Source organism: Anolis sagrei, chromosome 3, assembly GCF_037176765.1.
Source record: "Anolis sagrei isolate rAnoSag1 chromosome 3, rAnoSag1.mat, whole genome shotgun sequence".
In the NCBI taxonomy this organism is placed as follows: Eukaryota; Metazoa; Chordata; class Lepidosauria; order Squamata; family Dactyloidae; genus Anolis; species Anolis sagrei.
In genome coordinates this window covers 23,916,779-23,942,218 of record NC_090023.1, presented here as the reverse complement: position 1 = coordinate 23,942,218, position 25,440 = coordinate 23,916,779, and the positions used below count along the sequence as shown (strand labels likewise).

General features: G+C 40.0%; 1 protein-coding gene across 1 annotated transcript in view; it reads left to right on the top strand.

The window, feature by feature from the left end:
• Positions 1–25,440, top strand: part of PDGFD (platelet derived growth factor D) — a 223,008-nt gene that overhangs the window by 171,510 nt on the left and 26,058 nt on the right. The window contains 2 exon segments of the mRNA XM_060771039.2: positions 348–404; positions 4,529–4,727. Of these exon segments, the coding sequence (XP_060627022.2) occupies positions 348–404; positions 4,529–4,727 (256 nt within the window).

The window sequence follows — 25,440 nt, the reverse complement described above, 5'->3', positions numbered from 1 at the left end:
AAGCTTGCTCTCATGTGCAGGTAAGCCAGCCTCAGGCAGAAGTGTCATGGATCTACCCATCCGAGACAAAGACATCTTATACAAACTTTTGGAAAAAAGAGGAAAATGACCTCCAGGCAGAAAGGAAGCCAAAAGGCCCGCATACATATATGAAAGAAAGAAGCAGAAAGGTCAAGCAAAAGAGCAGGCATGTTCTCTAGAACTCCTCCTGGCTCTAATTATACATGTGTTGATGCCTCTTTGCTTCCAGCACAAGGATCTTACTATTACATTGTGTATAAGTAAGTGGGGGATGATGACTATGTAGCAGTGTTCTGATTGTTCTATCTGCTTTTTTTGTGTCCTAGTATGATCTTCAGGGTGTATATGTAACCAACTGGGAATCAGTTACCAGCCCTGTTATGGTAAGTAATGTCTAGCATTGTTTTATGAAAAATATTTATTATTTATTTCGGTTGCTTCTACCCCGCCCTTCTCTCCCCGAAGGGGACTCAGGGCGGCTTACAAAAGCAAGGCACAATTTGATGCCCGCATCACATAACAACAATAAGACAAAATAACATCAATTAACAGAGAACAGCAATTCTAGCAATAACATCAATTAACAGAAACAACAATTCCTGCAAGGCGAAAACAACCATAAAACCAGTAAAAGCAATAAAACCAATACAAACCATTTCTCCTCATTGACGGTCAGCGTTTCGCAATCTCATAGTTCAAATTCCAATTCCACAATTGTCAGTCCTGTCAGTCCTATCCATTTGGTTGTCCATATCTAGTTGTCAGATTGCCCGAAGGCCTGGTCCCACAACCACGTCTTTACCTTCCTCCTGAAGGAGAGGAGGGTTGTTGATGCCCTAATTTCCCCCGGGAGTGAGTTCCACAGTTGAGGGGCCACCACTGAGAAGGCCCTGCTCCTCATCCCCACCAACCTCACTTGTGATAGCGGTGGGGTCGAGAGCAGGGCCTCCCCAGATGATCTCAAATTCCGGAGTGGGACATAGAGGGAGATACGTTCGGACAGATACACTGGACCGGAGCCGTAAAGGGTTTTGTAGGTCAAAACCAGCACCTTGGATTAAATTATAAAAAGAAGATTTGATGATGTCCACACCAAAAAGAAAACATCAGCCAATCATATCTTATCCATCGTAACACAACTTTTCTGCATGTGGAATAGGATGCTCTTGAGAGGCAAGAGGCTATGCAGAAATGGGAGTCTAGAGTCTAGATCCAAGAAAGTCATGCTCCCCCTCTATTCTGCCATAGTCAGACCACACTTAGAATACTGTGTCCAATTCTGGACACCGCAATTGATGTTGACAAGAGGGAATATGTCCAGAGAAGGGCAACTCAAATGTTCAAGGATCTGGAGATCAAGCCCTATGAGGAGTGGCTGAAAAAGCTGGGCATGTTTAGCCTTCAGAAGAGAAGGCTGAGAGGAGACATGATGGGAGCCGTGTATAAATATGTGAGAGGAATTCATAGGGAGAAGGAAGCAAGTTTGTTTTCTGCTGCCCTGGAGACTAGGATGTGGAACAATGGCTTCAAACTACAAGAAAGGAGATTCTATCTGAACATTAGGAAGAATTTCCTGTTAGAGCTATTCAGCAGTTAAACTCTCTGCCCCGGAGTGTGGTGGAGGCTCCCTCTTTGGAGGCTTTTAAACAGAAGCTGGATGGCCACCTGTTGAGGGTGCTTTGATGAGATCCCTTCACATCCTTCCTAAAAAAATAGTTTTAGATGCACTACAAGTGCAGAAATGTTTTCTCTTCTCACTTTTCACTCAGCGTGTAATTTAGTTCTGCCTTGCTTATTAGAAAGCTTAAGAACTGGTGTCTAAACCATATACTTAGTAAATAGGAGATGACATTAACAGCTTATGTAAGCTTGCATTGTTCAGTTCTCCCACACATACTTCTGAGGGTTTGCATTACTTTTGCTATTCAAATATAGACAGTGAGCCAGTCCTCTCCCACCTCATATCACTTTGAAGTAACCATGGAAAAAAACTCCTGCAAACTCTGAAGTATCCCTCACTCTGGACCAAGATCAGTAGGAGCGCCTGGAGGCACTATGGGTTAAACTCTTGTGCCAGCAGGCCTGCTGACCAACAGGTCAGTTGTTCGAATCCAGAGAGCACGGGTTGAGCTCACTCTGTCAGCTTCGGATGCCCATACGGGGACATGAGAGAAGCCACACACAAGGATGGTAAAACATCAAACATCCGGGCGTCCCCTGAGCAACCTCCTTGTAGATGGCCAATTCTCTCACACCAGAAGTGATTTGCAGTTTCTCAAGTTGCTTCTGACACAGAAAAGCTTGAAAAGTGACTTTTTCAAACACTGGATCAAGTCTTGTTGCACTTGGTGATTTTTTTTCTGCTAAAACTGGATAACCACCAGAAGCAACTCAATTTTTTTCAGATGCTGCTTCTCAAAGAATTGTTCCTTATCTATACCATCATGTTACCGTAGTGTCTGTGTCTTATTTTCCATCTTCTGCCAAGAGAACAAAGATTTATTTTTCTACATGTTAGCTAAATCATGGAAGTCATATTTTTCTGTTGACTTCCACAATTTTATAGGTTTTATAACTAGGAAGGGTGGCAGTGGATGGAATGCTTGGTTTTTTCACCATTGGTCTTCATTCACCTTGACTGCTGAAAGTTATTCTCTTTGGATGTCTCACCATGCTCTCCTCACCACTGTCTAGAAACATTTTTTGATGTAACCTTCTCTTCAGAGCCTTACATCAGTGTCCATTAGTACATCCAGAAAAAGCTTTTCATCCGCAACTCTGTGCTGTTATCTCTTCTTATTTCTCCAGTCTTGCAGTTTGGGACATTCCTGACTCTGAAGTTCACTGCTACTTATTCTCTACCTCAACAGTCTGAAGATCCCCCAACTTCTCTAACCAAATATGCCCTTTCTCCCTTGCTGTTCCTTAAGCCTGAAACTGTTATCTCAAGCAATGCCATAAGACCACCTCTTCAAATCCTTCTTCAAAATTACCTTTTCTGTGAAGTTCAACCCCATAATCCTTGACATACTAAATACATTTAACTGAAATAACCAGGTACTCTAACCCAGTTAGTGCCTTCTTTTTCCTTGCTTCCTTTTACTATGTAGTCTCCTCTTTGTTGAGTGTTATTTTGTGAGCCCTTTGGAATAGGTATCGGTCTTCTAAAATACTGGAAAAGTTGCTTTTTAGAGTATAACTCCCAGAAACTCCCTCTCCCTCCAAAAACATTCTGGAATCATGTGTTTAAAAAATATTTTGCAGGCTACGATACAGTGCATATTGACATACATACATAATCAGAGCTTAGAAAAGTTACTTTCTTGGACTGTAACTTCCAGAATCTGCCAGTTAATATGCTTTATAGCAGTGTTTCTCAACCTTGGAGTCAGGACCCTTGGAGGGGATCACAAGGGAGTGTCAGAGGGGTCACCAAAGACTATCAGAATTTTTCTGTTGGTCACGGGGTTCTGTGTGGGAAATTTGGCCCAATTCTATTGTTGGTGGGGTTCAGAATGCTCTTTGAGTGTAGATGAGCAATCAATCCCAGCAACTACGACTTCCAAATGTCAAGGTCTATTTTCCCCAAACTTCACCAGTTTTCATATTTGGGCATATTGAGCATCTGTGCCAAGTTTGGTCCAGATCCATCATTGTGCTGTCTGGATGTAGGTGAACTACAACTTCAAAACTCAAAGTCAATGTCCACCAAACCCTTCCGGTATTTTCCGTTGGTCACAGGAGTTCTGTGTGCCAAATCTGGTTCAATTCCATCCTTGGTGGAGTTCAGAATGCTCTTTGATTCTAGGTTAAATATAAATCGCAGCTACTACAACTCCCAAATGACAAAAGCAATCCCCTCAACCCCACCAGTATTCAAATTTGGGCATATAAGGTATTGATGCCAAGTTTGGTGCAGTGAATGAAAATACATCCTGTATATCAGATATTTACATTATGATCAACAATAGCAAAAATTACAGTTATGAAGTAGCAACAAAAATAATTTAAGGTGGGGGGGGAGTCACCACAACATGAGGAACTGTATTAAGAGGTCACAGCATTAGGAAGGTTGAGAACCACGGATCTATAGTCAGGATGTGTGATTTAAAAGGGTTGGTGTCAAAAAAAAAAATAACATTTGAAAGCCCCGTAAATAATTTAGGGTTGTAAAGTGTTCCTGTGTGAGTGAGTGAGGACTAGAAATCATGCAACTCTTCAGATCTTGCTGGACTGCACCTTCCAGAAACAATCACCAGTTGTTGTTGGCTTTGTCTGCTGGAAGTTACAATCCATTCTAGCAACATCTCAGTGGTTATATAATTCCCATCTGCAGCACACACTCATGCACACAGAGAGAAAATGGCTGCATCTAAATGATTTTTTAGCATCCCTTGCTTTGCATGAATGCAATCTGTAAAAATAGCTCAGGAAAATGTGTATTTAAAATGCCTGTCAGTTTTCCCCTGGGTTTTTCAAAATACATTGCCCTGTATGTCACTTTTAGGGTGTTTCCCATCACTCTTCATCAGTGACCGACCCTACTCTAACGGCAGAAGCTCTGGATCAAACCATTGCTGAATTTGATACCGTGGAGGAACTGCTGAGGCATTTTAATCCAGATACATGGCAAGAGGATATGAAGAATCTGTACACAGAAACTGCGCCACCTCGAGGAAGAAGCTTCTATGAGAGAAAGTCAAAAGGTAGGAAGAAATATTTCACGGAGGGGTATTGTCTGACATTGACATTGCTTTGCTCTCCAATTGTCTGGTGGCTGAGATATTTTAAAGAGAAGAAAAGAGATCAATTCCACAGAAGAAGAAAGAGATTTATCAATGGAACTATTGTTATTGTTCTTGAATTGGTTTTGTGTGTGTGTGTGTGTGTGTCAGGAGCGACTTGAGAAACTGCAAGTAGCTTCTAGTGTGAGAGAATTGGCCGTCTGCAACTACAACTCCCAAATGACAAAATCAATCCCCCCAACCCCACCAGTATTCAAATTTGGGCATATCTGGTATCTGTGCCAAATTTGATCCAATGAATGAAAATACATCCTGCTTATCAGATATTTACATTACGATTCATAACAGTAGCAAAATTACAGTTATGAAGTAGCAGCGAAAACAATGTTATGGTTGGGGGTCACCACAACATGAGGAACTATATTAAAAGGTCCAGGGGAGGCCCATATGTTTTACAGGAGGCTTCTCTCATGTTCCTGCATGAGAAGCTGGAGCTGACAGGCAGGAGCTCATCCCACTCCCTGGATTCAAACCGCTGACCTTTTAGTCAGCAGTAAGCTGCTTGTTTTTTTATTAGGAAGTGGACTAAAAATAATAGTAGGAGTAGTAAAGTAGGAATACAGCTATATTGTAGAATTAATGCAGTTTGACATCACTGTCACCATCATGGCACAAAGCAATGGAATTATGAATGCCACAGTTTTGAAATGTCTTTAGCCTTCTCTTCCAAAAAGTGCTGATACCTTGTCAAACTAGAGATCCCAGGATCCCATAGCACTGAGCGATGGCATCTAAAAAGTTATTAAACTGTGACAATATTAAAGTATAAGTACACCCAGAGACAAAGTGATTTTGCATTATCACATCTGTTAAGTATGTCTGCAAAATATTGTGCTAGACCAAAGCTTCTTAAACTAGGGGTTGCAAATGGTTGGGGTCATGGAAAATGTGTCTGTAAGAATGGAGAAGTCACAGCATCAACCGCCTACAACCTGTGCATGCTGGTGACTCTCTTGTGAATGAGACTGACTGACTTGTCGGTCTGTGCTCTGCCATCTGCCCCATAGAGTAGAAGGGGTTGGTGTTGCCAAAGGAGGAAAAAACTGCTAAGGTAAGAAAAGGGGTCTGGGTGAGGCAGCTTGCCATGTAACATGTCAAGAAAAGGAATGAGAGATGCATTTGGGAGGAAGAGGATGATGAGGAGGAAGGGTCCCATTAAGGGAATGGAAAAATAGGTGCATTTGGAAGGAGGAGCAGGAAAAGGGTGCCATTTCTGGAAAGAGAAGTTCACATGGGCGAAGGAGGAAGGGGGATTCCAGTTGAAGAAAAGAAGGAAAGATACCATATATACTCGAGTATAGGCCAACCGAAATATAAGCCGAGGCACCTAATTTTACTATAAAAAACTGGGAAAACCTATCAACTCAAGTATAAGCCAAGGGTGGGAAATGCAGCAGGTACTGGTAAATTTCAAAATAAAAATAGATACCAATACAGTTACATTAATTGAGGCATAAGTAGGTTCAATGTTTTTGAATATTTACATAAAACTGTAATTTAAGAGAAGACTGTCCATTAATGATTAAACCATTATTCTAACCTTCTTCAATGTATTATTACAATAGTAATAGAGTAAAATAATAAATGTAATAAAATAATAATAGAGTAAAATATTGGAAATGTAATAATAACAGTAATAATAAAGCAAAATAATAAATGTATTAAATAGAGTAAAATAATTAATAACAGCAATATAGAGTAAATAATAAATGTAATAATAATAATAGAGTAAAATAATAAATATAATAAAACTAATAATAGAGTAAAATAATTAATAACAACAATATAGAGTAAAATAATAAATGTAATAATAAAAATAGAGTAAAATAATAAATGTAATAAAATAATAATAGAGTAAAATATTGGAAATGTAATAATAACAGTAATAATCGAGCAAAATAATAAATGTAATAATGATGATAATAAATAGAGCAAAATAATGTAATAATAACAATAATAAATAGAGTAAAATAATAAATATAATAAAACTAATAATAGAGTAAAATATTGGAAATGTAATAATAACAGTAATAACAGAGCAAAATAACAAATGTATTAAAAATAGAGTAAAATAATTAATAACAATATATAGTAAAATAATAAATGTAATAAAAATAATAATAGAGTAAAATATTGGAAATGTAATAATAACAGTAACAATAGAGCAAAATAATAAATGTATTAAATAGAGTAAAATAATTAATAACAACAATGTAGAATAAAATAATAGAAGTAATAATAAAAATAGAGTAAAATATGTAATAAAATAATAATAGAGTAAAATATTGGAAATGTAATAATAATAGTAATAATAGAGCAAAATAATAAATGTAATAATGATGATAATAAATAGAGCTAATTAATGTAATAATAACAATAATAGAGTAAAATAATAAATGTAATAATAATAATAATAATAATAGAGTGAAATAATTTAAATTAAATAATAATAGCCATAATAAATAGAGCAAAATAATAAATGAAATAATAACAGTCACAAAGTAAAATGATAAATAACTTTGACTTGAGTATAAGCCGTGGGGGCCTTTTTCAGCCTAACAAGGGCGGAAAAACTCTGCTTATATTTGAGTATATATGGTATTTTATATACCTATGTATCTGGAGTTGCATAAAAATTTATCAGGTGAAAAGGGGTCATTACTAAACAGATTTAAGAAGCCTTGTGCTAGACTCTTATGGTCAACCATCACAAAACTAGAGTATCCAAAGAACTGGAATGGTGTGAGTAATTCACGTAGCTAAAAGCATTTTTCACTGTATTATCTAATTCCACACTCCTGAGCTGAACATGGAATAGGACACAGGTTGAAGCTGGAAATCCATATATTTCTGGGCTTGAGATGCATTTTGTGAAATAAGTTGGTGAACCTGCACACATGTGAAAAATTATTAAATACTTTTCATTTCTAAAATGTGCCATAAATGTATCCATACAGCTATTGATGCATCTATTTGAAAAACTTGCACAAAAATGCATCCAAAATCAATTAATAGATCCATCTATAGTACAGAGAGAGAAATGGAGTGTGTGAGAGAGACATTGACTCAGAACTGGCATAGAATAGACTTGGAGGTAAGCTATAGCAGAAGCCTGTTTTGCTCTATGCAGGAGAAAAGACTGTTTAAATCCATATAGTTCAGTTACATCCTGAAGCTGAAAATACAGGTCAACAGAGAATAATTTTAACTCAGAGAACACCCTCAAGAGAGATGCTCTGAGCTCAAGAATTATGATATTGACTTCCTTTTTGCACTCTCTAAACCTGAATAACAGTTACAGAAATGAAAGCACTAAACAGCCTTCATTTTACTAGGATAATGTATTTCATGGAAGTTTAATGGAATTTAGCCCTTGGTTGCTCTCTACTGTATCATATCATGGCAGCAGCTTTCAGTGGAAAGAAATAATTAAAATAAATGATAAAATTAGCAGAATATAAGCAGTAGTAGCAAGAAAATGTGCTCTTAAAGCAGAATAAATAATCCATTGGTTAAAATATACACAAAAGAGGGAATCGTTAGGTTGCTGTGAGTTTTCCCAGCTGTATGGCCATGTTCCAGAAGCATTCTCTCCTGATGTTTTGCCCACATCTATGGCAGGCATCCTCAGAGGTTGTGAGGTCTGTTGGAAATTAGGTAAGTAGGTTTATATATATGTGGAATATCCAGGGTGGGAGAAAGAACTCTTGTCTGTTTGAGGCAAGTGTGAATGTTGCATTTGGCCACCTTGATTAGCATAGAATGGCCTTGTATCTTCAAAGCATGGCTGGTTGCTGCCTGGGGAATCCTTTGTTAGGTGGTGTTAGCTGGCCCTGATTGATTCTTGTCTGGAATTCCCCTGTTTTTGAGTGTTTCTCTTTATTTACTGTCCTGATTTTAGTGGGGGGGGGGGGGGTTAATACTGGTACCTCCTTTCTCTTGAAGTTATCCACATGCTTATGGATTTCAGTAACTTCTCTGTTCAGTCTGACATGATGGTTGTTAGAGTGGTCCAGCATTTCTGTGTTCTCAAATAATATGCTGTGTCCAGGTTGGTTCATCGGGTGCTCTGCTATGGCTGACTTCTCTGGTCGAGTTAGTTTGCAGTGTCTTTCATGTTCCTTGATTCGTGTTTGGGCAAAGCTGTGTTTGTTGGTCTCTATGTATGTAGACTTGTCCACGGCGACACGGTATACAGTAGACTCCAGCAAAGAGCCCCCTAGTGGCGCAGTGGGTTAAACTGCTGGACTTCTGAACTTGCTCACCAAAAGGTTGGCGGTTCGAATCCGGGGAGCAGGGTGAGCTCCCACTGTCAAGCCCAGCTTCTGCCAACCTCGCAGTTCAAAACGTGAGTAGATCAATAGGTACCGCTTTGGTGGAAAGCTAACAGTGCGCCATGCAGTCATGCTGGCCACATGACCTTGGAGGTGTCTACAGACAATGCTGGCTCTTCGGCTTAGAAATGGAGATGAGCACCACCCCCCAGAGTCAGACCCAACTATACTTAATGTCAGGGAAAACCCTTATCTTTACTATGTAGACTTGTCCACAGCTGCAAGGTATAAAGTAGACTCCTGCAGAGATGAGAAAATCCCTCTTATCCTTTGTTGAATGTTGCATTTGTTGGATTTTCTTAGTGGGTCTGTAGATAGTTGTAGGTTGCATTACTTCATCAGCTTCCCTATGCAGTCAGTGGTTTCCATGATGTATGGTAAGAACACTTCCTCTGGTTGGATCTTTGTCTTTACTCTCATGGGTTGTTCTTGGTCTTGCAGCTCTTCTGATAAGGGCCAGCTAACATCTCCCAACAAAAGGCCAGCTAACACCTCCCAACAAAGGATTCCCACAGGCAGCAACCTGCCAGGCTGGAGCTGTAAGGCCATTAAATGCTAATCAAGGTGATCAACTGCAACATTCACACTTGCCTCAAGCAGACAAGAGTTCTTTCTCCTACCTGGACATTCCACAGATATATAAACTTCATAGGCCTAGTTTCCAACAGACCTATGCCTGCCATAAATGTGGGAGACCTCACAACATCTGAGGATGCCTGCCATAGATCTGGGTGAAACATCAGGAGAGAATGCTTCTGGAACATGGCCATAAAGCTGAGAAAACTCACAACAACCCAGTGATTCCGGCCATGAAAGCCTTCAACAACATGAAGAAAGTGTTAGATGGCAATGCTATTAATCACATAACTAATAAAACTAGATACTTCTGGTAGATTTGGTATATTCTTGGTGGGAAGAGAATTGAAAATTTTATTACTTTACATAATAATTTAAGTAATATGTCATTCTCTGGGATCCACATAAACCAGAGTTATTTCCAATGTGATTGGACATCGATAGATTTCACGGTGTGTGAAATCAATTTTTGGTAATGAAAAAATAATGATTGGAGTCTAGCAGTGTATCCTTTTTTGACACATTGAACTTTCTTTCTTCATTTATATCCTATGATGATAGTAATATAAAGTGATGACTTCCAGGGGTAAATGTTTTCCACAACAGTTCCATTTAAGTTGGTTTGGAATATGTTTTGGAGGTTTCATGTTGTTGATAAAATCCTTCTCTGTCAAATAGTACCCAAACTACAAATTCCAAGATTCATAACACTGAGTCATGGCAGTTAAAGTGGTATCAAACTGCCCTAATTCTACACTGTCAATACACACCCTTCCAAAATTGATTTGTCATTTATATTGAGACCATAGAATCAACCATAGTAAAAACAGGGAATGAAAAGATCTGTCAGCTAGGGCAATTTTGGTTGAAACCAATCATCCTGATTTACTTATCATGTGAGTGGTACTTCAAATGTGCCTGGCATTTATGCTGGGTGCAATTGGTGGCCAGCGTGAATGCGGGGCACCAAGTGTTTCTTTATGACACATTTCTTCAATCTGTACACAAGGATTGTTTTGCATTGTGAGCAAAGCAGACAAAAAGGACTGTCTGATAAATCAAAAGATCTAAATACGGTAAAATTCCTGTATTAAGAGAGAAGGGGAGAACATTCATAGATGGTCTGCAGTTGCTGAAAACCACAAATAATTCAGAATGGTATTAAAATAAATTACTTCAGGCAAAGACGTACCAAACAATTTCACAGAAGGACCTAGAGATACCTAGAGAAAAATTGTCCCATGGCTTTTGCTTGGTCCTCCAAAGTGACTATCTATGACAACTTTCAGGGGAAGGCATACCCTAGAATCACAATGGAGAAATACCTAGGGACATCCTTTTTCATTTACCAGTAAGTGAAACCATGGAGTACAGTGGTTGCAGGGTCTTACTGGGGGGGGGGGGGGGACTCAACCAATGATACTATATTTTACTAGTCTAGTCTCAAAAAAGTGTAAACCTAAGACTAGCAAAAACACAAACAAAACATCAAGAGTAGGGCAGGATGAAGGCATGAAACTTTCATATCACAAGAGGAGATAGATTTTATGTTTTTCTTCATTAGTATTGTGAAAATAATAGGAGGAGGAGGAGGAAGGAGAGGAGGAAGAGGAGGAGGAAGAGGAAGTCATCTTTATTTATATTCTGCCCCATCTTCCCAAGGGGACTCAGGTTGGATTCCAACAAACAAAAAAGGCAAACATTCAGTGCCTCAGAACAACAACAAATAACAAACAGAATAGTATATAATATAACATGTAAAGTTAAATAAAACATAACCTATCAAGTAAATTATATCTAACATAAAAGATAAACATCAAACATCAGCCAAGAAGGTAGCGCCCCCCCCCCCCCCCCCGGGTGGGCTGAAAGTCCTTCAGCTTAATGTCAGGTTGGTGAATGGAAAAACAACAGCCATGCAAGATTTAATCTTGGCTGAGCACGCCAAGCTGGTTGGATAAAGGGGAGGGGGTGGTTGAATCTCTCCCGATTTTGTCCACCAATAGATCAAACCAGAATTTTCATCTTGAAGTACCAGTACTCTTTTGGTATGCATCAGTTTGAAACACAAAGAATTTTATATACTATATGACCACTCTCAATAAAATAGTGAAGAGTAGAGACATCACACTGGCAACAAAGATCCACATAGTTAAAGCAATAGTATTCTGTGTAGTAGCCTATGGATGCAAGAGGTGGACTATAAGGAACTGAGTAAAGGAGAGAGATGGTTTTGAACCGTTGTGCTGAAGGAAAATTCTGAGAGTGCCTTGGACCGCAAGAAGATCCAATGAGTCCATACTCCAGGAAATAAAGCCTGACTGCTCACTGGAGGGAGAGATATTAGAGGCAAAGATAAAGTACTTTGGCCACATAATGAGAGGACAGGAAAGCTTAGAGAAGATAGTGATGCATGGAGGAAATGGAAGGAAAAAGGGAGCTAGGCCGACCAATGACAAGATGGATGGATGTTATCCTTGAAGTGACTGGCTTGACCTTGAATGAGTTGGGGTGGCTATGGCCAACAGGGAACTCTGACGTGGTGTGATGCATGAGGTCACGAAGAGTTGGAACCGACTGAATGAATAAACAACAATAGCAACAACATATCTAGTATCTGATATCCGTTTTATTATAAAAATTAAGGAGTGTATTATAGGTTTTGGCTTGAACCCTACTGTCGGTGCCAAATAAACTCATTTACTCAGTTGGATTTACTTGTATGTTAACTCACCATTAAATAATTGGTTAAATGATTCTACTTAAGTTGAAGCTATGCAGGCAGGGACATTTAATTACCTCTCAACAAAAGTTTGCCCCAGGCACAGTCAGGCCATTGTATGCTAATCAAGGTGGTCAGTTGAAACATTCACACCTAGCTCCAGCAGAGAAGAGTCCTTTGTCTCACCCTGGTCATTCCACAGGTATATAAACCCTTTTGCCTAGTTCCAACAGACCTCACTACCTCTGAGGATGCTTGCCAAAGTGCAGGTGAAACGTCAGGAGAGAATGCCTCTAGACCATGGCCATACAGCCCAAAAAAACCTACAACAACCCAGAAGCTATGTTTGTTTTTTGAATTTATAGCCTTATTTTCTCCCAAGATGGGATCCAATTGTTCTGCTCTTTTGTTTTGTATTAAATTGTAAACAGCCAAGAGCATTTTTTATAGAATGCTGTTGCAGAAATTTGATAATCTAATAAATTTATATTGTGAGGGACTTTTATTTTTCATTCTAAACATCACTCTCCTAATGCAAAGTTTTAGCTGCAGGATTGATGATGCAGAAGTACAACTTTCTTCAATTACAATTAAAATGCTTGACTACACAGCCTACATAATGAAAATTGGTAAGATGTCCACAGCCTATAAAAACCACCTGTTCTGACAGGTGCTGATGCCAGATGTTCTTCTAAGTATAGAGTGATAAAAATGATTATCCAGCTTTTATAATACAGTGAGATAGATAAGATGGGGCAGGAGGAGGTAGAGTTGGTACTGGTAATGATAATGCCCATGGTAATGAGATACCCATGGCTTATATTCAAGAATTGGACTGGAAATGAAGCCAAAAAACTGTTTGTCCTTTAGATAAATAATTATAGGTGTCCAGATTTTACTTGGTGAGTTATCCATAATTGCATCAGAAGGCAGCTGGTTGGCTGCGATGACAATTTGATCCATCAGACAGAATGAAAAAGACAGAAACGATTCAGCCCCAAACCTCGAACATGTTGACAGCCCTATTACTACAGTTCAAAGACTTCACTATCAAATGATGTAAAAACAAAATAAGGAATCAAAATTTGTAAGGACTTCATCTAAAATAAATTTATTTGGAAGGAAGTCACACTGGTTTTAATGCAAGCCATTTTCCAGTAAATATCATTTTGCAGTGATTGGGGCAGTTTGATATTTTTAAAGAGTCTGAAGATTATAGAATCATAGAGTTGGAAGAAACCTTGTGGGCCATCCCATCCAAGAAGCAGTAAAACCACATTCAAAGCACCCCTGGCAGATGGCCATCCAGCCTCTGCTTAAAAGCCCTCAAAGAAGAAGCCTCCACCACAATTTGGTTCAAGATCAAAGTACTAGTTTGACATTTGGTTTTTAAATGTAAAATATTGTTATGGGATAAGTCATTATATAAGCAAATTTTGCCATTTTCACATAATTTTTAAGAAGACAAGAAAAGCCAAGTTCCATCCAATTTAAAGTTAATCTTGTCCTGTATTGTCCAGAGTGATCAACTAAAAAAAGTACATAGGTCAAATGAACACAACTTAAACTATAATAAACATAACTACAGACAAACCACAAACATGGCATGACTTCAGTACCTCCAATCTCGTGTCTTTGAGTGCTTTATAAACAGAGGAGCATTGCATCTTACTGATGCTGTAGGTCAAATATAGTCATCTAGAGTAGTTTTGCTTTGATAACCCCAACCTCCCTGAAATTATCTCAATCCTCCTTTAAAGTCAACCCAAACATATTCTACAACAGGGTGCTTTAGGTGGCCAAAACTGCACCATCCATACGCAAGGTAACAGCAGCTTTTCAGAATTCTTTCTTTAAAGTCTTGGGTTGGTCCTCAGAACAGACCAAAGGGAATTCAGTATGTTCCAGGTATGGAATACTGTCTGAACATACAACTTTACAAACTGACTGAACATGGGAAAACAATGGAGGATAATGATGGAATTGAATGTTTTGAACCCTAAGTAGGACATTTCCAAACAGAAGCATTACAGTGTAGTCTTGGAGCTGTTCCAACAGTGAGGAATTGGATCTCCCCCAAGTTTCAATTTGAATAATATCCAAAATGCTGAATCTATTTGGAGAATTAAAGGCTAAACTCCAAATTTAAAACTTAGAGCAGATTTGCCACTCCAGTACTGTTTATCTCCTTTTCCATAACTGTTATTCAATTTAAAGAGTGCAAAATATAGTCAATATTATATATATTTTTTAAAACTAGAAACATGTTTCCTAAGGATAGTCTCGTGTTAGAAGTATTCTCTACTGAGTTGTATTTCCAGCTTCAGCTTGAACTGTGCTTACAGATTGAAACATTTTTCTTCCTCAAGTACAGATGAACACAGAATTCGACTATATCTTACTTCCATATCTTCTTAGTTGTGCAAAAAAGAATGATACTATATTCAGACTTCTCCAGTAGGTGCAACGGAATTCCAGGCCAAACATGGGGGTTGTTTTAATTTAAAAGAAAGGAAACATTTTGTTAGCTGTCTTCATTTTTTCCAATGTATTATGTTCTTGGCAGGCATGTAGCCGGGGGGGGGGGGGGGCGCGGGGGGCTTCAGCCTTCAGCCCCCCCCCCCTGAAATTCTCATAGTGGTTCGCGAAAAGGCCTTACTGGTGCATTATTTAAACTGTTATGTTTATTCATGTCATGATCTGATCACCATATTCAATATATCCCATATGCATGGGGGTATTGGGGTAACAATACAAAAGGTTTGCTAGGGTAGACCCTCTTTTGTTCAGACTCAGCCCCCCCTCCCCCCGAAACTCAGCCCCCCCTGAAAAAAATTCAGCCCCCCCCCCCCCCAAACGAAATCCTGGCTATGGGCCTGGTTCTTGGTATCGGGGAAATATGTGTTCACCCTCAGAAGGATGGTGAAACTTTTTAGTCCTCTAGGTTCACATTTTGTTGCAAGATGATTAGATGAAGAGAAATTACTACCATAGTAATAGGTCAAAATAGTTAGCTTGACTGTTTAGCACTCTCACTTGAATAGCTGTAAGCAAATTTCAACAAATTTAACCACATACAAGTACATTTTTCCATTCACCTCCCACCCTGTTTGAGACAACAATGTCTACAGATTTTGTGACAATACATGTTTCTTGTCATTGTTTTAGAGCACCAAGCTATGAAGATGTCCAATACATTGGCTTCGTTAAAGAGACACCTAAAAGTTGGCAGAGGGTACAGTAGTGTCACAGGGAATTCCAATAGTACAGGAAATTGTTTGGTTTAGTGGGTTTTTTAAACTTTCATCCACTGGTGGTGCAGCGAGTTAAACCGCTGATCTGCTCAACTTGGTGACCAAAAGGTTGGTGGTTCAAATCTGGGGAGTGGGGTGAACTTCCGCTGTTAGGCACAGTGTCTGCCAACCTAGCAGTTTTAAAACCTGCAAATGTGAGTAGATCAATAGGTGCCACTTCTCAGGAAGGTAACGGTGCTCCATGCAGTCATGCTGGCCACATGACCTAGGCTCTTTAGTTTAGAAATGGAGTTGGCACCACCTCCAGAGTTGGACACAACTACACTTAATGTCGGGGAAAACCTTTACCTTTACTACCACTTTATTGTACTTTGTATTTTATAGCTTTGGATATTGAGTGATACACACTTAATTCTAAACACTTGAACAATCATTTGAGATATTCATATACCACAATACATTAAAATTCTTAATGGGTTGAGAAAGCACTGCGTAATTCACACACAAGTTATTTTAAAAATATATCCTTGTGCTTGAGGATTAATGTGACTTCTTGTGATACACCTTTGGATATAGAGACTGAGTGGGGTGTAGAGTAAGCCCTCTGTGAACAAAATGAATCTTGTTGGTGGAGGAAGTTACTATCTATCTCACCGAAGAGTGGGATAAAAACATTTTGCCAGTTACACCTTCCCCTGAAACCCTCCGCATCATTTAGCACATTCTTTCAGAGAGCCCCCAGTCTCCTCAATTAGATCTTCGAAGATGCAGTGGTCTGCACGGAGTCGATGAAAACTTCTTCAGCCTAAGTCTCACTCGAACCCAATTATATTTATTAAATGCACAGACCTTCAACACAAATGGATTTTTTTTTACAAGCACCGAAATCTGGCAGAAGCAATGAAACAATGTCTGCTGGAATTTCAACATGGAACTGTTTCAGAACATTTCTGTTAGAAAGTGCCAATATTTTTTCATGAGAGCATCTATGGAATCTGAGAAACTTTGTTTGATCTCTATTGAGCAAAGCTGGACAATAAGTGGCCCTCCAGATGTTGCTGGACTAGAACTTCTCTATGAACTATGCTGACTACAGCTGATGCTAGGGCTGTACAACATCTGCTGTTAACCTTGATTTCAGGCACCGGTTTGTTCCATCGACTGATGTGACGAATTCTCACTGAACTGCTTGTTCTCTATATATCAAGAGCACCTTGTTGAGAGCTCATTAACTCCCAGGAGATTTCTCATCTTCCATTACAAAAAAGAGCTGTTTTTGTTCTCAAAGTTTTCTTGACTTGCACAAATAAGTTCCTGCACTACCATCTTTTCTCTTTTTAAATGCACACAACCAGATGAAAAGGGCCAGCTGATTGAACAAAAAGATAGAAACAAGCCATTCAACACTTCTAATTTTTAAAAGTCCATGCCAGGGATATAATTCTTCACTATGTTTGTTCATGAAGGAAGCAATGGATAATTTTAGCAATGTCCTTCCAGCTGCATGAAAGACCTTGAAAACCACAATTTTCAGAGCCTATTCACAATTCAGAACTTATTGTGAGCAAAATTCATATGTGGTTGTTGATTTGCATTTTGTGTGCAAGCCAATCCCCTGCAAATTTTGCATAGAATAATTCCCCAATTATAGCATTTATCACACAGCATTCAGGTGGTTTCTGATTCTCACTTGTAAAAATAAGGCAAGGATTTACCTCCCCAGTACTTACTGTATGGCTGCAGCCAAATAATGTTGTGGCTCATTGTACTATTTCGTAGATATGTGCATGAAATTTGTTTCTACCATTAATTTTGTGTCTTCTGTTTCTTTGGAAGCACGAAAGAGGAAGCCCCCTACCCATACGGAAATCTACTTGATATGAAAGCCTGAGTGTGGAGAGTGTGGTGGGCTGTGTGTGGTCGCTGGCGGGGCATGCAGGCAGGCCCAATGCTCAACTGCATGCATGCTCCAGGCCTGCCTACAACACACTCCACAAGACACACATCTCTGAGACATGTGCGTGGTAGGGCAGGCAGGCAGGCCCGAAGCACACCTGTAGCCGAGCACCTCTTACTTTAGAGGAGAAACAGCAGGTGCCAGGTAACACCGAGAAGGGGAGCCAGTGGGTGGGAAGCTCCCCCCCCCCCATAATGTTCCCAATTTCAGGGCCCCAAATCAAAAACAACCCTCCCAATTTTGGGAGGCTCTCAAAAACAGATCAGGGCCCCAACAAAAGCTGGAACATGAAACAGGGCAAGGTTTACCCAAAGCCTACTATTTAGACAGATTTGTTACTGAGTAAGAAACTTTGCACATTTATTGTGATCTGGATTAGATATGGAAAAAAGTGACCCGAATGTCAATAAAGATGTCAAATAGCCTTGACATTACGTAGCAATTGTCATCTATACCCATCAGCAGGTTTTCATGAAGAGTAAAGCCCAAATCACTTGTTGGATCTATAATAATGAGTATAAACAGAAATACCTCTTGGAAGGTAAGTGCCAATTCTTCTTGGTGCATTCAATGTTAACACTCATTCAAACCTGGAAATGGCTTCTGCAGTAAACAAGAGCCTGGGAGATGTTATTTTCATTGTGATAAGATGTGGTGGGAAAAGTCACACTTCCTTACAAAAGTGATGTGATCCTAAGCTTGATCATATTTTTGCCCTCAATCTCTCTCTTCAACATACAGACATAATAATGTCACCCACAATTTCAAACATACATTCTCTTCCCCATCTTCCCATTTGATATATTCAACAATTCACAGCTTGAAAAAAATGCCAAAAATAATTCAATTTTTTGCCAGTTTATATGAAGCACACTATTTTGCTGTGCCATTGTGCATAATGGGATTTTGAGCATCCATGGATGTTGGTATCCTCTGTGATCCTCAAATCTCAGTGGATACCAAAGGCCCACCATATTAGTATGTATTAATCCTCACAACTGTACATACCACAACAAAAAAATAAAACCAAAGAAGGCTAGACTTCAAGGAAACAGACTTTCCATAAGCAGATTTATGACTTTCATACATTAATACTAGCAGGTCAGTTGCTTGACAGACCTGCAGCATCCTTCACAAGTCTTTGAAGATTTATGACCAGGTTACAATCTGCATCTTACTGTATCTTATTACATTCTATCCTACAGCCACAATTATGTAACTGCGCTTAAGTACATGTGGCTTTAATAATATTCCATCAGTATATCTGAGGGTGAAAATTGATGTCCATGAAGCTTCAAGATGACATAAACCAATTAATCTCAGAGATGCTGCTAGATTCTCTCTACAGACTTGCAAAAACCATTGCCTCTTCTTTCTTCCATTTAAAGATCAAACAGACTAACTTTGCTATCCTTTGAAAACTCCTGTTTTAAAGGCATGTTAAATAGAGTAATGTATTTAACACTGGTCTTTGGCTCCAAGAAAATATCAGTTGTAGGTTAGGCGATGCAATAACGTGTTTATCTTGCTTCCCTAATTTGATTCTTAATCATGAGAAAGGAAGAACAATGCAGATTTAGTGCCAGAAATACTCTCCCACCTTTGCTATTGTTTTCAATAATCCAACAAACAATTTGTTGTTGCCGCTGCTACATGCCTTCAAATATATTTCAGCTTATGGCAGCCTTATGAATGAGAACCTCCAAGTCACCCTATCATCTGCTAACTTGCAGACTTAGGGCCATGGCTGCTTTGAGTGAGTCTATCCATCTAGAGCAGTGGTTCCCAACCTGTGGGGCACAACACCTAAAATAAGATCCACACCTCTAGATTATTAAATATGTGTTTTTTTTTTTGTGGGCGAGCAGGATGGTGACTACTGGATGGCATATGTTCTGTATCAGAAACTAGAGTTGATGTGGTCTATGCAATGCAATTCTCTGGATTGGCACCCCAAATAACTAAAACAAATCTAAAGTTGACCAAAAACTGATTCGTAACCTTTTTGGTATTAATATTGCAGAGTGATCCCTGGTCAACTAATCCCTGGTTAATTGATCCCTAGTCAAGTGGTCCCTGGTCAAAGTGATCCCTGGTTAATTGGTCCCTAACCTGGTTAATTGGTCCCTAACCAAGTGATCCCTGGTCTAAGTGGTCCCAAGTCAAGTGGTCCCTGGTCAAAAAAAGGTTGGGAACCACTGATCTAGAGAATGTGATATTCCTTTTTCCTACTGCTCTTCACTTTACCAAGCATCTTGACTTCTAGAAGGCGCCCAAGCTTGACTTGTTCAAGGACACATTTATTTTATTTTGTAGCAATCCACAATATTCTCAGAACTTTTCTCCAACAAATAACGTATTCCTGGAATTTGTGCATAAGGTCACAAGCAGAGAGGATGGGGACCAAAATTGGTCCGATGACCTTATGTTGTACTGATCTAATCTGAGAATGGGTCTGCTTTCCAAAGATAACAGAGTGAGCTTGCACACACAAATTATCAGAGACAAGATGTGAAGTCTAATGGGTGAATGAAGCTGAACACCACAGTGAATTTTTCTATCACATCAAATGCAGAGCTTTTCTGTGGGACATGGTCGGGTGGAAATCACCATTTGTGAAGAGATAGCTAATGAGAAATCAAATGAAATGCATGTCTGTGTGAAGCAGCCCATAGTAATTGAAAAGATGAGTGCAGACGAGAGGACGTCAGAGTGATTAAGCTTTCACTGACAGTAGGGAGATTGAAAAGTACTGAGCTTTATATGAATTGCACTCACAGGAATACCCTTGGCCTTCATGATCACACTTCCATTCTGTACTTCTTGTTATGTCCGGGTATGTAAAATTCATGCCACAGGTTGCAGCAGCTGCGGAGGATGAATTAATCAGTCAAGATCTCTACCCACTATAATAGGTTTACAGCACAAAAGTTTCCTGGCTCCATTGAGCTAACCTATTTTTACAGCGCATAGAACAAAAAAAGTGGGGGGGAAACCTGATACAGGTCTTGGGATTTTCTCAACATATATGATAAAAATGTCCCTAGGTGCACACTGAGCATTGAAATTCCAAATGAATTCCGTCTGATCTTAACATTCCTATCTATTTTTAAATGTATACTTCAAACAAACAAAAAAGAGCAACAGAATATCATGTGGTTGGGGTTTGCAAGCAGATGTTGGTAAATAACCATAATCCTCCATGTACTCCTCCTTGAAGGGTTCTGGGCCATCTGCCAGTAAGCCATGCAATGCTTTGAATGTTGAATATACATCTGACATGTGCTTGCTCCTGGCAAATACATATTCTGAGTTCCAAAAAGGCCCTTTTCTGTGAGTGGTAATCATCGCTCTCAGGCAGTTGTTTTCACATGCTTTATATACACAGAAACCTTTCTATAATAATTTGTCTGTTGAGTCAGTTCTGTGTGTAGCAAGTGATTCTTAAGAGCATGCATTACTATGCACAAAGGGATGTAAAGTTGTGTTTGTAACACTCATGTGTGAGAAGAAGAAAAAAATGCAGAATTTTTGTGCCCAGTGGTCGAGACCACGAGTCTTCCCCTTCTCCCCATTGTTTCAGGACTTTTAGTGATCTGGGTTTTGTTCCTGAACCCATTTGTACAAAACCAGTGTGTTTTTCACTAATAAGGGGGGGGGGGGAGGTGTATTTATTTGTCGTGTCAGGGCAACCAGTAAATTATATTACATTTCTAACAGAACAAAGCAAACAAACAGACAAAATACAAAATTTGTGAGTTTGGTAGTTGATTAAATGTCCTTTGACCAGTATCTGGCCACTTGGAGTGCCTCTGGTGTTGCCGCAAGAAGGTCCTCCATTGTGCAAGTGGCAGGGCTCAGGTTGCATTGCAGCCGGTGGTCAGTGGTTTGCTCCTCTCCATATTCACATGTCGAGGATTCCACTTTGTAGCCCCATTTCTGAAGGTTGGCTCTGCATCTCGTGGTGCCAGAGCTCAGTCTGTTCAGCGCCTTCTAAGTCGCCCAGTCCTCTGTGTGCCCAGAGGGGAGTCTCTCATTTGGTATCAGCCATTGGTTGAGGTTCTGGGTTTGAGCCTGCCACTTTTGGACTCTCGCTTGCTGAGGTGTTCCAGCGAGTGTCTCTGTAGATCTTAGAAAACTCTGTCTAGATTTAAGTCATTGACGTGCTGGCTGATACCAAAACAGGGGATGAGCTGGAGATGTCTCTGCCTTGGTCCTTTCACTATTGGCTGCGACTTCCCCGGCGGATGTCAGGTGGTGCAATACCGGCAAAGCAGTGTAATTTCTCCAGTGGTGTAGGGCGCAGACACCCGGTGATAATGCGGCATGTCTCATTAAGAGCCACATCCACTGTTTTAGTGTGGTGAGATGTGTTCCACACTGGGCATGCATACTCAGCAGCAGAGTAGCACAGCGCAAGGGCAGATGCCTTCACTGTATCTGGTTGTGATCCCCAGGTTGTGCCAGTCAGCTTTCGTATGATATTGTTTTTAGCACCCACTTTTTGCTTGATGTTCAGGCAGTGCTTCTTGTAGGTAAGAGCACGGTCCAGAGTGACTTCCAGGTATTTGGGTGTATGGTGGCATTTGATCCATTTCTCAAAGGGATCAAGTGTCTTTTTTTTCTTCCCAGTCCTTTCTTGCTGAAGCCAAGAAAATCTGTACATTTTTTTTATATAGTGCACAGTAGGGCTGGGCGGTTTTGTTTCGTTAATTCGTAATTCGTTAATAATTTGTTAATTTTTTCAATTACAAAACGATAACGAACCATTATGGAGCAATTTTTTTAAAAAACGAATTTTTAAACACGTTTTGTAAATGCTTCGTATTTCGTTATTGTATTTGTTTCGTTATTGTTCTGAGGTCGTTTCGTTATTATTTCCGCATGTCTGGGGCATGTTTTTTGTTTAATTAGTGAAAAAAATTATAATATCACACCAACAGTCAACAATAGAGGGAGAGGGAAGCTTCAGAAGTGTTTGGAGGTTTTTTAGCGTATTTCGCGGTCGCGTCCGCCATTAACGAATCGATTTGTTATTGTTTTGGAAATCGATTCGTTAATGTTTTGTAATTTTTTTCACATTTACGAAATTTCGTAAATATCGAACTTTTTAAAAGGAAAATTTTGTAATTATTTTAAATAACGAAACGCAAAAACCCCCAAAAAACGAATTGATTTTAGAAACAAAATTTTCCGTTGTTACCCAGGCCTAGTGCACAGTTAATTCATGGAAATCAGTTATCTATCCTGTTTTGTTCAGGCTCATGTCCAAAAAGAACAGGAAAGTGAAACCCAGTGGACAGGCCCTTGGTATCCATTGGGATTTGATTCCAGGAATAGAATAGATATCAAAATCCATGGTTGTCCAAGTTCCCATTGTAGAACAATTGGATAGTAAATTTTTGTGCCTTCTATAAAATAGCAAAATCAAGGTTTGCTTTTTCAATTTTTTAATATATTTTGAATTAGTGGATGGCTGAATCCATGGACGCAAACACTTTGCATCCAGGGGACCAACTGTAGATTCAAGATGAAGTAAATCAGCTGAATTAAATAATGTCAAACATCAGATCAATGGGTTTCAGATTGCTATAGGAGCAGACAGTCTGATGGCTTGGGTGTTTCGGGCAACTATACTATATTTTCTACCACCTCAAGCTTTTGCTTGTGCTCCAAAACATCCTGAGGCTGTCAGCATTGCCTGAGCCTTGGATTAAGATTTAGGGCAAGTTACAGTAAGATTTTCTGGCACATAGTATTTTCTTACAGGGGAAATGAAAACCCTTCAACATTTCACAGATAAAACCTGGGCACATGTGGTCAAGCAACACGCTAATGTAGTTAAGATGCAGAAGGTAGTAATAATGAAGAACACATAAATTGGAAAGGCTGCAGCAGTTTGCTTTTGCCTGATTCCACAGGGAAAGGCAATTTCGCCCTTCTTTTCTCCTTTCTTCTCTGATGATTTTATTGAGTGCAACGTACTTTTGCACATCAAACTCAGTTTTCAACAACTGAAGTAATCTGGGGAAAAGTGGGTGGAAGAGAGAGAAAATGAGTTATTTTTGGAAACAGCCAATGAAGGTGGATGAAAGAGGATTAATAGGGACAGTTTCTGCCAAATTGGGGCAGTTGGAAGGAACTGAAATGACGCTTAAATTTGGGGCTTTTAATGAAATGTGGTAGCTTACAGCTATTCCTAACTATTTGCTATGCTTCTCAACTGTATTTTGCAGTTGTTGTGTACAATGCATAACTGGACCACATTTTTTTCTTATTAGTTAACTAGCTGTGCCCTGCCACGCGTTGCTGTGGCCTATAGTAAAACTTATCAAAGTTGAGGTAGATATCTGGACTATTATGAAAGAGAAGTACCTACCTATTCCTTCCCCCTTTTCCTCCCCCTTTCTCTCCTTTCTTCCTTCTCTACCTCTTTCTTTCTTTCCTTCTTTCACTACTTGGTTTCATCCTTCTCTCTTTCCTTCATTCCCTGCCCCTTCCTTCCTTTGCCTTTCTTCCCTCCCTGTTTGCTTCCTTCTTTCACTTTTTATTTCCTTTTATTTCACCACCATCATAACAATAACAATAATGCAATGCATTGCCTCCGGGACCTGACACCTCTCCCATTCCCCCTAAAAGGGTCTCAGAGGAACAATAGCATAATAATAATAATAGAAATAACAACCTTTACCCGCCACGTGTTGCTGTGGCCAATCTTCCCTCTTTCTCTCCTTCTTTCCCTCCCTCCCTCCCTCCTTCCTTCCTTCCTTCCTTCCTTCCTTCCTTCCTTCCTTCCTTCCTTCCTTCCTTCCCATCTTTCCTTCTCCTCTTCTTTCTCTATCTCTTTCCTTCCTTCCCCCTTTTTCTTTCTCTTCTGCTCTCTCTCTTTTCTTTCCTTCCATCTTTCCTTTTCTTTCCTTTTCTTCTTCCTGTAACTTTCCTTCCTTCCCCCTTTTTCTTTACCTCCCTTTCTCTTTCTTCCTTCTTTCCTTCCTTCCTGTCTTTCCTAGATTTTGACAGGGCAGGAAGGGGCGGGGTGGGGTTTGGAGGTGGCGTGAAGTAAAAGGAGGTAAGATTGGGGCAGGGGAGTGATGGAGCGTGGGGTTGCGTGTGTGTGTGCGGCAGCGGGGGGAGTGATGGAGCGTGGGCTTGTGTGTGTGTGTGCAGCGGCGGGGGGAGTGGGGTTGCGTGTGTGTGTGCGGCGGCGGGGGGAGTGGGGTTGCGTGTGTGTGCGGCGGTGGGGGGAGTGATGGAGCGTGGGGTTGTGTGTGTGTGTGTGGCGGTGGGGGGAGTGGGGTTGTGTGTGTGTATGCGGCGGCGGGGGGAGTGATGGAGCGTGGGGTTGCGTGTGTGTGTGCGGCAGGGGGTGTGTGTGTGCGGGAAGCGGCGCGGCGGGGCTTGGAGTGGGCATGGTTTCCGCAGAGGGAACGTTGGCCGGAAGGCCATGTGCGCGTGCCAGGGAACTTGCAACTGGGCGCCAATGTGCATGCTCAGTTGTTTTGCCGTTTTGTGAGTGTGTTGTTGTGTTGTTTTTCATTTTGAGTAGATATGTTTGTACCTTGTGGGTTGTGTTATGGGCATGGGAATTTTGGTTAAGTTTCGTTGGGGTTTTTTTGAGTTTTGTTCTTTTGCCGTTTTGTGAGTGTGTTGCTGTGTTGTTTTTCATTTTGAGTAGATATGTTTGAACCTTGTGGGTTGTGTTATGGGCACGGGGATTTTAGTTAAGTTTCGTTGGGGGATTTTTGAGTTTTGTTGTTTTGCCGTTTTGTGA